Below are 14,663 nucleotides of genomic sequence, written 5' to 3'. Positions count from 1 at the left end.
ATTAGTATGAATTTATGATATATATTTTTCTCCTTCAAAAAATATTTGTGGTTTCTAGTTCTGTTCAATGAAAATACCTAGAAATATGAATAGTACCTTAATAGTGACCACTTACAGGGCCCTAATTGTAGTCTTTAAATACCATTTTTTGCTAATAAGATCTAGTGTTCTTTGAAGAAATGGCTGATTCCAGATATGGGGTTGAATATATAAGACATAAGCCTGGAACATCTTATTATAATAGAAAGCAGGGAAGTTAAGAAAGATATGGTGATCATGCCATAGAAACCAGTTTGAGAGACTACCATTTGCCAAAGATGGGACTTTTAGCAAGGAAAAAGACTGCTAGGATTGCAAAACATCAAATATGTTCAAGAACTGAGAATCATAAGGATATAAAGCAAACAAAATAAAACAAAAATCCACATCGGTCACCTCTGAGGAATACTAGAGGATAAAGTCATTATTTTCAGTACTGGTAAATAACGGAATCATGTAATTATCCTACTCTTCCTATAAAAACTTTATTTCAGAGTAACTAATTAATGAGAGGAGTTTCTTCTTTATAAGAAGAGTTTTACTAATAAGTGAAGAAAAAATAACAGAACTAGACTACTCCAAGTTTACAATCTTTATTCATTAAAATATTATCTCTAGGAAATCATCATCAGTGGCTGCTAATGCCCTCAGGTAAAGCATGGATAAGGGAGCATGGTAATAGATGGATCCAGCTAACAACACCTGACCCCACTGGTTCAAACTCGATATTGCTGTGAGACAACCAGTTGTTATATAGCAACTGATAGGGTGCAATAGGAAGTATACAACTTTTCAAAAATTTAGCTGGTTCAAGCCCCTGTATCTAACTATCAGTTTATAGGACATAGAAGAGGTAGAGGAACATATGATTAATGAACGACATTTCAGGATGCTATTAACCACATCTAGAATGACAGAAATTCTCTAAGATAAATGACTTAGTTTCTTCAATAAGTAGTAGGCAAGAAATAAAAAGGATGAGGAAACTGTTAGAGATTAAAAGAGAAAGAAAATACCAACCAAATGCATTATGTAGAACTTACTTGGATCTTGATTTGAAAAAACCAACACTACAAAATCATTGGAATAATGAGTGAAATTTGTACAATGACTGAATTTTAGATGATATTAAGGAATTGTCAGTGTTTTATATGAGATATTGCTATTTTAGTCATGTTAAAAACAGTTTTTATCTCTTAGAAATACAAGTTGAAATATTTACCAAGGAAATGAGATAATATCTATAATTGCTTTTAAATAATTCTGTGAAGGGATAAAAGGAGAGGCCTGGGTGACAATATTTTATCTTGGATAATGAGTACAAAGGGTTTATTACAGTATTTTTTCCATATTTGAGTGTTCAAAATTTTCAATTATGAATTATTTTCAATTAAAAATTAAATTTAGCTTTATGTTTTTAATTTAAAGGGAATGGAATTTTATAAACCATCAAAGTTACTGAGAAACCCTCTGAAATTTAAACCTGAATATTTGACGGGTATATATACATACATACCTGCAGGAATGTTATAGAATTTATTCAGCATAAATGCTATAGTTGTTCTGTATCCAACATGTACTTACTGTGAAATTAGCATGAATCTAATAGTTTTCATTATAAGCAACTCTCGTGTTTATCAATACACCAGAGAAACTTTGAGGTCAGCCTAACACTATATGTTCCTTCTATCATAGCTACCTCTCACCAAGCTCCTAATGTTTGTTTTTCAGGTACAGCAGGTACAGACTGTGCAGCAGGTACAACATGTCTATCCAGCTCAGGTTCAGTATGTGGAAGGAAGCGATACTGTTTATACCAATGGAGCAATGTAAGTTTCTATGTGGAAGTCTTTTTAATTCTCCCACTTAGAGAAAAATGGTGTACTTTCTAACACATCCCACTATTCCCAAATCATTTCCTTGTTTTCACAGTAATTTTTACTAGATCAGAGTTATGGAAGTTAAACTGATGTTTAAGGTTTTGTCTATGTTTATTAAGATGTGCTTATTTCCTTTCACTTAACCCTGGTAGGATATTTTAAATTGTTATGTCTTTTAATAGTTTTCTCAAGGTTGAGAAAAGCTTATACCCTTGTTAGTTATTCCTATGTTTAAATAATACCTTCTAAAATCTATGCTTTTTGTTTTTATTCATAAGGTAAATTTGTGTGCGTATGTGTGTTTGTCTGTAAACTAATATAAAACTAGTATTTTAGGAGATATTTTTCCCACACTTATTAAATAAGATACTCCACATAAAAGTTCCTGATATGCAATGAATCTTATTTTCCTGTCTGAAGATACCCCCTTCCCCCACCAACTTCCCTCCTTGCATCAACAATAGTATAAATTTGTAAATGTATTTTATTTGGACTTTTCAGCCACTTTAAAATTCAGGATTTTATTATAAAAAAAGAGACTAAGAATTAGTATAAGTCATCAGGATTGTTGTCAACTTGGGTTTTTGTTTGCAGCCTCTTGGCTTTCCGGGTTTATCTGAAATGAATTTAAATTGTCTCACTGACTCTTCTGCCTACCTCCCCTCAATGTTGGTATACCCCAGGATTATCACTGCTTCTTTCTTTATTCTTACTACACCTACTCTTTCCTTGGGTAATTTCATTCATTTCCCTGATGTCAACTTGTAAGCTCCATGAAGGCCGGGATATTTTTCTTCCCCGTCCCACCGCTATAACTCCAGCACCATAAGAATTCATGACACACAGACTGTATTCAATTATTATCTATTATTATTATTATTATTATAACTAAAAACTTAGAATCCTTGTTAACTATGTATTAGTTTTATAACTGTGGTCAAAGTACTTAAATATTTTGGGCTTTTTATTATTCTTTCCATTAATAATATCATTCTTACTGAGTTTTGAGGACTTGAGGAAATATATTTAAAGCACCTAATACAAGCCTGTGATACATATGATACAAAACTGAAAACTTTTCATTGATCCTGACTTTTCTTTCTTTTCTTATTACTTTGGGTCACTGAATCTATCTACATCACCACTGCCTTAGCACCACTTCCATTGCAAATAAAGTCAAATTCAACTTCCATCTTGACGTTCTCCCCATTCCTACCTCTCTAGCTTCACTTTCCACCTGTTTGAGGCATAACCAACTTTGTGCGTTTTCCCCCAATACTCCCCTTTCATGTTTCTGTGTTTTCAGACATGTGGTTTTCTCTGCTGAAATAGCACTCTCTGCCTTCTCTTCTTTCTTCACAGTCCCCCAAACTCAGTCTAGTGTGATCTTTATAGACTGACACATCATTCCCTCCTTTTTGACATGGACCCTGACTCTCCTTCTCTGCAGTTAGCTTATCCTTCCCTTGTAAATGACAGCACAGTATTCTGACTTTTACTACCAGCATTGTACTATAAATGCTTGTTTATGTTTCTCTGAAAGGTAACCTGGCATTTTGTTGTTTTATTTACATTCACTTATGTGATTGGCAAATAATAAAAAGTGAATAAATTTCTGTTACTTGATTGAACCTATATCTCTTTACGTATTTTAGATGCACTATGAACATTTTTTTACTGTACCTGTTTGTATAGGTCCAAGGCCTCCTGGAGCCTGATTTTGCAGTCTATACCGTAAACCCAAAGTACTGTTGGCTTTTATTCTGAATGAAAGAGATGCCTGCTACTTGGACCTTTATGCTATTAGGAAAAATAAATGGCTTTCTTGACAATGCTAGAGGTCACCCAGTTGTCAGTTGTCATTTCATCCTTGCCTGTGACGTGTAGTAATGGTTACCTGCAGGGGAATCTGAGAATGGAAGTTTGTAGCTTTCATGTCTGTTACGGTAGAAGGTGGCAAGAGAAAAGGGCAGTTGGAATGGGTGTTGAGAGATTTATCTATCACACTAATAGTATCTGTGATAGATAGCTATCTGTGGTATCACTATCTGTGATAGTATCTATCACAGTAATTTCTCATTTTTTACTGGTCCAAGTTAAGGTGGAGAAGATTAGTCAGTTATCTGTGAAATGAGATACTAGTTAAGCATTTCTAATCCAAAATTTGAAATCTGAAATGCTTCAACATCTGGAACTTTTTGAGCATCCATGTAATACTCAAAGGAAGTGCTCACTGAAGCATTTTGGATTTTGGATTTTTGGATTAGAGATGCTCAACTGGTAAGTATATAATGGACATGTTATAAAATCTGAAAAAATTTAAAATCCCAGACACTTCTGGTCTCAAGCATTTTGAGTAAAAGATAGTGAGCCTGTAACCCCAGTTTATCAAAAGTGCTTAGTGTACCATCTGAAGCACTTAATAATGTTTGCTAGCACTCAACAAATGTTAATTATTGCTGTAAAATTATGTATTTTACCTATTTGTTTACATATTTCTACTTATAATTCTAAATTCTACATATTGTCTTGTGCATTTTTAAACCACCCTAGCCACCCTTAGAAAAATAGCTTTTCTAAGATTGTTTTTTAAAACAATTATAGAGCCTTTTTAAATACAGAAATGATTCAAAATAAATATCTGGTGCCAACATGTATTTTCTGTGGCCCACTAGCTCAGTTGGTTAGATCATGACTAATGAGGTCTAGGTCGTGAATTCATTTGCCACAAAGTCCAATTAGTTTTGGTCTGGTCTGTGTGGGCCCAGATTGTATCTTCAACTCCAGCCAATCATGTCACAAATGTGCACTTTGGTCAAGAGAGAGAAGATGCATCTTTAAAAATCTTTCGTTACTATCAAGTACAATTTTCGACTAAAGGTTCCATAGCATCATTTTCATATTTAGTAAGGAAATATCATTGTATTTCCATGTATTATACTCCAAATTTTAATAGCTAGAGGGCTATATTTTTTCTCAAATATGACCCAAAATTTCTTTTTTTCAGCAGAAGCTATTTTAATCTTTCTGTAATTTTGCAGTGCTGTCATTTGACTACATACAACTTTTGTCTCTAATGTTCATTTTAGGGTTTTTATGCTCCCTCTTTTTATTTGATATACTTCCACGTGTGTTAGGAAAAAACACTCCATGTTCTTCTGTTTTATCAGAGTGAATTAATAGCCAGTTAGTGTTTGATCCCTGACTTGGATCACAGTCAGATTCCCACTTCTGTGTGATAATAAATGCTTTCTGCTAATGATACTTTCAGAAGATAGGGGCTCTGATCTTTATTATGAACTTTCAAGCACCCAGTACATGGCCCTACAACCTGTACATGCTTAGTAAGTACCAGTTCACTGATGCTCTTGTCACCAGCATCCCCATGTCAGGTAGCCATAATGCATGGGGTCTCATTCAAGAGGTGGTGGCAGCCCTCACAGATATGTATCATCACTTATGAAAATGTATAATCATTGTAATTTGATGATACTAAAGTGTTTACCTGGTTCTCCCTGTGAATATAGACAATTACTGCTGGCATAACAGGCTTAACAATTTGAGTTGGTGAGTGAGCATACATTTCAATTGAACAAATGAGACTGCTTTATATTGCTGGCTGGCTGTTTTTGCTCAAGGGAGAAGGTAACTCAATTCACTGTTATTCACTGTTGCCACCGTTTATTTTATCTTTCTATAGGAACTCAAGCTAAACCATTTGTGTATTTTCTTGCAATCATTCTTCTAAGATTTTTCCAAAGGCTTGATCATGGTCATCTCCATTTCTACAAATTCTTACAATTTATGATCTCTAGTCATTTAGAAAACTGGGGTTAAGCCAGCTGGGAAACATTGCATACCATATAGAAAGAGTCCATTTCAATTGAAATTTCTTGATGTAACTCTGAAACCATTTTTTCAAATAAATTTTTTTTCTTTCCCCCACTCTTTTTTTGACTCATACTTTCTCCACCCACTCCTACATCATGCTAGTCAAACTAGAAATAAAGATATCATGCCATATTATGGCCAAATTAAGAAATCTTTATTTTAAAGCATTTTCTTTTATAAACCACTCTTTGAAGCTTGCCCACTGTGAAGAGACAATCAATGTTTTAAAATGCAAGCATTCCTTATATGGGGATCTGTTGTAATAAGGATTTTTTTTTTTTATTTCAGGATATTATGAGGGTACAAACATTATGGTTACACTTTATGTCTTTGCCTCACCCAAGTGCAGGTTAAGGACATGCGCTTCCCCCCTACAGTGCTCCCTGTGTCCTTTAGTTGCAGATTTATCCGCCCCCCAAATCCTTCTAATCCCTGGAGAGTATTTTTGCCATGTGATCACCCTGGTGTTGATCAGTTAGTACCAATTTGATGGCGAGTACAAGTGGAGCCCGTTCTTCTGCTCTTGTGGTGCCTCACTTTGGATAATGGGCTTTAGTTTAATCCAGGAAAGTATAAGAGGTTCTAGATCACTGTAGTTTCTTATGATTGAGTAATATTCCATTGTATACATATACCAAATTTTAATAATATTGACCAGCCTTCCTGTAGTCTTCCTGTTTAGATTATAGATTTCTCATCAACCTCAATGCAGGCTTTCCCAAACCATGTTCCACAAAATATTAGGCCCGTAAAAGAGTTCTGTGATTATACAAGCAGGGATATACTGTATGATTGCCTTTCTGTTGTGGACTCTATGGTTCTTTAAAAGACTCTGTAGAGTCTGAGAAGTCTTACAGGAATTCATAAAATTATTTTATCTGTATAATATCTAATAAAATCCCATGGTATACTTTGGAAGATGGTATATTGACATTGAATATATACAATTCACTAATTGTTGACATTGTATAATTAATTCACAATCCATAAGCATGTGGACAGGACTCACATTTTAAAAACACTATACCTGTGATCATCTGTTGAAAATGATATAGTTAGTACATTTTCTGAACTCATCCAATTATTTTTTTCTCATACACTTTAAGTGATTAATGAGGAACCTTAAAAGGATACTCTCTTCAAAGTCTTTTTTTCCTCTTTAAGTGAAATAGTGAGTTTCAATATTTGCAGGTGAAATTATACTTATTATCATTCACATGTTCTCTGCTTAGAAGAAATGGTTATATGGAGCTTCTGAAATGGAGATGGAGAGGATGCTTTCTTCATTTATGCTTCTACTGATATACACTTTCTAATTGGTGTAGGAGTTGGTTTGTGAATCCACTTACCATTTAGATTTCAGTAAGTATATGACTGATTACATAGAAAGCCCCTTTGGAGAGAGAACTGGCATGTGGAAAAGACCATGGAGGTCTCACTACAAATAGAGAAGGGCCCATTTTGTTAATCACATAAAAATTCCTATCTCTCCAAAAGTGGAAAACTTTCAAATATAGCTTCTCAGAATGTCAGAGTTGGTAAGGTTGTGAAAGTCATTTATTCCAATCCTTCCACATTACAGATGAATAAACTGAGGCCCAGAGAGGTGAGGTAATTTGCCTGGCTAGTTAGTCTGGAGTTCATATTTTCTGACCCTCAATGCATGGTCCTTTCCAGCAATCTGCAGATACTGATCTTTTGCTTAGTTATTTGGGATATTAGGGGAGTAAGGATGGCTGATTACAAAAAAAAAAGCACAAAAAAATTTGTATTACATATTATACTTAATACTGTTATGTTATTGTATATCTGATTGTAGATAAATAATAATTAAACTTGTGATTTTTTAAATGGCTGGTTCTTGAAGACTAAGTCTGTTTTTTCATATGAATCGCTTTTCATTTTTTTAGATGCTGTCTTACATTTTATAGTGGAAATTATTTTGTGAATATAGAACATTTTTGGATATTCATAAATGTGTAGAAAAGTCCATATTTAATAATTTTTCAACATTAGATGTTTTAATTAAATAGCGTTCTAGAGAATCATTATTTGACTGCCGTATCTCTATACCTTTTTATTATTATCCATTAAGAGAACTAAATGATGCTATATTAAGGGCAATTTTTTCTGTGATACTTTCACATCCAGTAGATTGACATCCAGAACAGTTCTACATGATAACACTTGAAAGAGTTTAGACACTTAATTTTTCTTCTCCTCCCTCTCTTTTTGTAAGAAAAGAGGAAATGAAAGAGATCCACATATGCTTTTTTAGGTTTAGAATCAAGTTGTGTTATTAATTTTCTTAAATGAACTAAAGAACTCTTATTCAAACGTTGTTTCCCTCACTAACTAGTTGTATACCTTCAGGCAAATAACATATTTGTACCTAGATTTCCTGATCTGTAAAATGGGGATTAATAGTATAAAACATTATTTAATAACCAGGTCAGCTTCAGGAAGAAGGAGTAATGAGGGGGCGGGAAGCCGTGTAATTTGCATTGTCTGAAAAATATATTCACTTTTAATGTAGTTACTCTTATAAAACTAATGACAAAAGTAAAGCTTGATAAAATCTCTGTTGGAACCAATATTTAGAAGCAAGATTGAAAAATCTTTGTTGGAGGTGTGAATTTTAAAAGGTTGAGAATCACAGTATTATGCCTTAAAAAGAGGCTGAAGTTCCCCAGCTATATGAGATCTAAGGCTATTTCCCAAAGGTTGAGCTTTGTAATTAGCAGAAGATTCTAGAGGACAGCACCAACAAGTCTTACCCTGGCCCTCAGAAGCACTCAGAGTGAATAGACTTGCCTCTCAGGGATGCTCCAAAGCCCCAAATTGCCTTCAGTTTAGTAGTGTGCCTGACTTTGAGTGTGGACATACCACCTATTTGCCTGGATTTAGCACCCTTCTTGGCCTCAACAACATACATAAATGCTTTAGCTGCTTTCATCTATTTTAAAAAGTCCCACTTGACAAAATCCATCTGTAACAAGTGCTTTATTTCTCCATTTCTTTTCAGATTAAAACCTCTCAGGACTGACCACATTTTCTTCAGCCCTTTCCAAGCTTGCTTTCTTCTCCACATTACCGTAACATTGCTCTTATTAGTGTCATGGATGACCTTCGGTTGTTAAATCTAACAGACATTCTTCTAGATTAAATTTATTTAATCTCTAGCCATCAAGCAGTCAACCAACTCTATTCTTGAATCTTTTTAAAAATCTCTTCTTTTTGGCTTCTCTAACTCTATATTTTTCTTTTTCCTTCCTACCTTAATGACTCCTCCTCATTCTTATTGTTGGCAAGTAGGTTTTCTATGGCCTTAGCTCCAGAATCATATTGGTGTATGGTTCCCTAGTATAATCTAAGAGAGACTGGATTTATTCCACAACACTGTGACTGTCATTCTCTTGACTATGTATAACTTATCTATCGTTTATCTTTCTCCCACTAAAATTTAAGCTTCATGTGGGCAGGGACCTTGTTTGTTTATTCCCCATTCTCTCTCTAATAACTGGAACAGTGGCACATGATAGGTGCTCAATCTATATTGGCTGAGTGAATTAAATAAAGAATAGCATTTAGTAACAGCAGGGAGAGGAGCAGACTACTTGGTAGTTTTAAGTACACAGGGGAGTGAATGAAACCGAATTTAGATGCTGCCGATGTGGCATTCACACAGCTTTGCTATTTATTTTGCTGTTTTTTGTTTTTTCTGGTGGAAAACTTTTTAAAACTTATGCACATATATATGGTTACTCAGTTTTTCTTTTTTTTTCCTTTTTATTTATTTATTTATTTATTTATTTATTTATTTATTTATTTATTTATTCATTTATTTATTTATTTATTTGAGACAGAGTCTGACTCTGTTGCCTGGGCCAGAGTGCCATGGCGTCAGCCTAGCTCACAGCAACCTCAAACTCCTGGGCTTAAGCGATCCTCCTGCCTCAGCCTCCCGAGTAGCTGGGACTACAGGCATGCGCCACCATGCCTGGCTAATTTTTTCTATATATATATATATATATATATATATTTAGTTGTCCAGATCATTTCTTTCTATTTTTTAGTAGAGATGGGGTCTTGCTCTTGTTCAGGCTGGTTTCGAACTCCTGACCTTGAGCTGTCCACCTGCCTCGGCCTTCCAGAGTTCTCAGTTTTTCTTGTTCATAAATTTGTATCAGTGACTCCAGATCAAATCCTTTATATTGTCATTTCTGCCAAAGTTGGTTTAAGTCCATATTCACTTCCCTGACCTCTATTGTCAAGGCAAGTGACTCATATATGTATTTATTATGTGTATCTTTCTGGTGTGCTTCAGAAACAATTATAGCAATGGAAATTTTGGTAATGTCATGAGCAGCTGCCACAGAATATAAAACTCCTTTTATAACTGTAGACTTTGACTTCTTTAAAAACCCAAATAGGCTGAAAGAATTATTAGTGGTAAAACAGCACTTTTTTCCCTTTGTTTCTGTGAAAGTTGGATTTCACATTTTTAGTATCCTTTGGCACAGTAGTTCTCAAAGTTTATTCCCCAGATCAGCAGCATTGACATCACCTGAGGACTCGTGAGAAATGCCAGCTTTTGGTATCGAGCCTGGTTCTCCTGAATGAGGAACTCAGGGGTGGGACCCAGCTATCTGTGTTTTGACAAGCCCTCCAGGTGATTCTGATGCACTGAAGTATGACAGCCACTGCTTTGCCATATAGAAATAAAGAATTTAAATGCAAAGTAAAGTATAAATGTGCAGATATCCTTACGTGTAATCATCATAGAATGATATAAATTTAAAGTTATTATTCTAATACTCTATACATTATCAACATGTATAATAATGAAAATACTGCATATGAAGGAGAAAACTCAATTAGTAATTACAAGACATATTATTGACTTTTGACATTCATTCTTGCATTTCTTCCCTAGTAGGCATGGCAACAACTTAATAGACGCTTTTATTTTTTACTTATTATTATAGCAGTTGAAGTCAGCAGAAATAAGTATGTCTTCTGAATTTAAATGAAGGCAAATGTTTTATTAGTGGTATTCAGTACTATTTATTATTTTATATTTAATCTATTACTTTTATTTTTATGTCATAGTAAGAGGTTAAATGTCAGGTCATTTGAATTCTTTTCTGAAGTGCTGTTTTCCTTTTGGTGTCTTTCACAAAATATACATGTCACTTTTCTGGTGTATCTCCTGCCTTCAGTCTGACTTGGAGTGTTCAAGAGAATATCTATTTCAAAAATCAAATAAGGAGTGCATGCTGGGCAGCCAGAGATATATACTACATGAATACAATTTGTTGAAGATTCCCAATAATGTGGCTTCTCCTTTGCAGGGCTTTAGTGACCCACATAAAAACTTCATAATGGAAAACTGTTTTAGACAGAAGTTCTTAGTTTCAAGCAACAAAAACCAACTCTGGCCTATTTAAGAAAAACAAAGAATTTCTTGAAAGATATTTGTGACTCACAGAATTTCCAAGAAGTCTGGAGAATCAGGCTGGAAAAAGGCAGACACAAGTGATGTTGGGGTGCAGCCAGACCATAGAAAACACCACACTGCAGAGTTGGTCCAGTAAGGACCCCATGCCACCGCAGCCATCCTGAGCACTGCCTGCCATCGCTACCCCTGGAGGCTTGTCTTGGCTGCTGGACCTACTGCTTATGAACACTGAGTTTGGCTCTCCTCATGCCACTGTTCCTATTGCTTTGTGCCACTAGCTGCCTATTTAGGGCTAGTACTTCTGATTATTTGAGCCCCGAGTTGATTTCCTCTGGTCTGTTTGTAAGGGAGGTTGGGAAATCCAGATAAGCTTTCAGAGCTGTTGTAGTTGGAAGTGGGATTTGTCTTCCACCAACATTCACAAATTGAGGAATTGTACAAACATGGGAAGTTCAGATGCTGTGTAACAAACAAAAATTCCTGCAAGTATCTCTACTATAATGACCCAATGATTCTTCAGCATGATAAAAAGGGACTGGAATCCTAGGCAGGATATAGGATATAGGTCTTTCTGGCCATAAATCACAAAATTTAAAATTATTGACTAAGTTTTTAGGGTATTAATAGTGTCCTTGAGTTAATGAATTTTAAACCCTATAGGGATAGTGACTATGTCAGTTTTATTCAATATTACATAATATATATTATTTATCTGTTATACACTATGGTACCTGAAAGATAATAATTATCTGTTGACTGACTGACTGACAGCATCAGTCACTTAATCATTTATTGTCTGACTGTCCTATGGAGTCTTAGAGTTCTGGGTTGGATGGAAAGTCTCAGAGGTGGCTGTATAGGTGGGAAGAAGAGAAACAGACTGCTCTGTCCTCTGTGTCCCCCCTCAACTGGAGCATGTTCCACTTTTATCCATTTGGCACTTTGAAGTTAATATTCAGATTTAATTGGAAAAGAGTCAGTGCCACCACTGGACATTGAAAGTAGAGTGTCTAGCCCTCTTTTTACTGTTTGAATCCTCGCTGAAGAAATTTTCCTGTCCAATTCATAGATGTGCTTTTTGGCAAAGAGTGTAGGTTCATGGGTTATTTTCTGATGAAACAAGCAAGTTCTATAGCAAGAAGTAAAATCTTTACTAAATGTCTCCAAAAACCAAAGATACTTTCTCCTCCAAGTCTTTAGAGATAAAAATCAAAAGAAAAAGTGGAGGGCCAGTTTTTACCTTTTCCAAAACAAATGCTTCCTTTCCTCAACTATATAATGAGTTTTCTAAGAAAATTTTAATTTGCTCTGCCTCTTTAAATCCAGTTTATTTGGCAGTGTGTACACTTTTCTCTTGTGAAATACAAACAGAGGCAGCATAAAACAATAGAAAGAGCACTGGACCTGGGGTATGTCCAGAACTGAGCTCCAGTCGTCCTTCATAATCATCTTACTATCAGCATCATCCCCAAAGCAAGTGATTTTACCTCTCCACATCTTACTTTCCCCATCTATAAAAGTTGGGGCAACAATTCCTAACCTGTATGGCTCACTTCATGTAGATTAAGTGAGATAATATATCTCCCATCTCTTAAAAACGTTTCTTCTAGTTTTCAAATGCCCCTCTTATGCTCTCAAACTTTTCAAAAATATTTAAAAAGTTGTTCATTTCTGGCTGCCATTACTTACTTATTTCCTCAGTCTGGTCCATTCAGACATGTATTACCATCACCATGCTGAGACACCTGCCAAGTGGACCACTACGTGGGTCTACTTCCAAGTGAACAATACAGGTTAAGAATTGTTACCTCACTTTTACAGGTGGGGAAAGTAAGACATAGAGACGTAAGATCACTGGCTGTGGGGATGATGCTGATAGTAAGATGATGAAGGATAACTAGAGCTCAACTCTGGACATCTCCCAGTCCAGTGATCTTTCTATTGTTTTATGCTGCCTCTGTTTGTATTTTGCAAAGAGAAAAGTGTACATACTTCCAAATAAATTGCATTTAAAGAGGCATGGCAAATTAAAATTTTCTTAGAAAACTCATTATGTGGTTGAGAAAAGGAGGCATTAAGATCCCCTCCTATTACTACATCTAAGGAACACATTCCAGAATCATCTTACATGGCCCATCACAGCCTTGGACCCAGGTTGCTTCTCCTTTTTCTCATGGTGACTCTTCACCTCCCTGACCTTGGGCTTTGTTGTTGTTTCTCTGTCTAGAACATTCCCCTGCCTCCCCCTACTCATATGCCCCTTTACCCCTATCCTAGCCTAAAACAAAATTTAAACTTCTTGCCATAGTCCATGACAATGGCTTTCAAGCTTTTTAAACTACCATCCACAGTGAGAAAGTTAGACATACATTTTATACTCATAAATACACATACACCTGGGTGCACACATGCATGCACACACACCATTTAGGTATATATACTGTATGTGACAGAAATAAAAGTTTCTAAAAATAGTTATTCTCACTACGTGTAATATGCAGCAATGTATGTTGTGTAGTCTGTTCTTTTTTTAATGCTGTTGTAACCTATTAAAATTTATTTCATGAGCTTCTGCTGGATCATGACCCACAGTTTAAAAAAAAATTTTGTTTACACTGCCTGCACATTTAGTTTTTATCTACTTTGTTAACCTCATTTCTTTCTAATATCCTTCTCATTTGTTATATCCAGGGTACTCTAGGCTTTTAATTTCTTTCTAAATACCAGGATCTTTCTCATTTTGCACCTTTTTCCTGTGTTGTGTGCTGTGTTGTGAAAGTTTTTGTACTCTCTTCCTAATACATTATTCTTCCTGTTTTCCACAGGGCTGACTCCTTTTCATCTTTCAGTTTCAGTCTAAATACCTCTCCTTCAGAGATAACATTTCTTGACTATACCATCTAATGTGCTCTCTCCCATTTATTCTGCTTTAATATTCTATTTTTTTCTTTCATAGCACCTAAGAAAATTTATAATTATCTTATTTCCTTTCTTGTTTTTGCCCATTACCCATTATGTTACGTAGCTCCTGTGACAGTAACGGTTATGTCTGTGTGATTCCTTTTCTTCTAGGTGCCAGAATAGATGCTTAGTAAATATTTGTTAAAAGAATATGTACAGAGTAGCCTAAAAACAGTAAAACATTGTACTGTTTCATAGTATAATGTTTTAAATATTTAAAACATTTCAAATGTTTTAATTTTAAATGTTTATATTCAACATTATAATATGTAAAATATTATAATGATCACCATAACTACATTCTGTCTTCATAATACAATTTATGGTGTGAGATTTACATGCTATTTTATTTCCTGAATTTATCACTTTCATACCATTGCTTGATTTTATAGTGACAAGCTTGTTGGTTGGAAGATAGTAAAAACCTTGGC

At 34.9% G+C, this 14,663-nt stretch overlaps 1 protein-coding gene across 2 annotated transcripts in view; it reads left to right on the top strand.

The window, feature by feature from the left end:
• The window catches only part of RFX3 (regulatory factor X, 3 (influences HLA class II expression)), a 358,295-nt gene that overhangs the window by 233,801 nt on the left and 109,831 nt on the right, over nucleotides 1-14,663 (top strand). For both annotated transcript variants that reach the window (XM_012652878.1, XM_012652879.1), the window contains one exon: nucleotides 1,771-1,868. In XM_012652878.1, coding sequence (XP_012508332.1) covers nucleotides 1,771-1,868 — 98 coding nt within the window. The remainder of the gene's footprint in view (nucleotides 1-1,770; nucleotides 1,869-14,663) is intronic.

Source organism: Propithecus coquereli, unplaced genomic scaffold (assembly GCF_000956105.1).
Source record: "Propithecus coquereli isolate 6110/MARCELLA unplaced genomic scaffold, Pcoq_1.0 Scaffold403, whole genome shotgun sequence".
In the NCBI taxonomy this organism is placed as follows: Eukaryota; Metazoa; Chordata; class Mammalia; order Primates; family Indriidae; genus Propithecus; species Propithecus coquereli.
The sequence above is the reverse complement of the archived record's forward strand: the minus strand, read 5'-3'. Positions and strand labels throughout refer to the sequence as shown.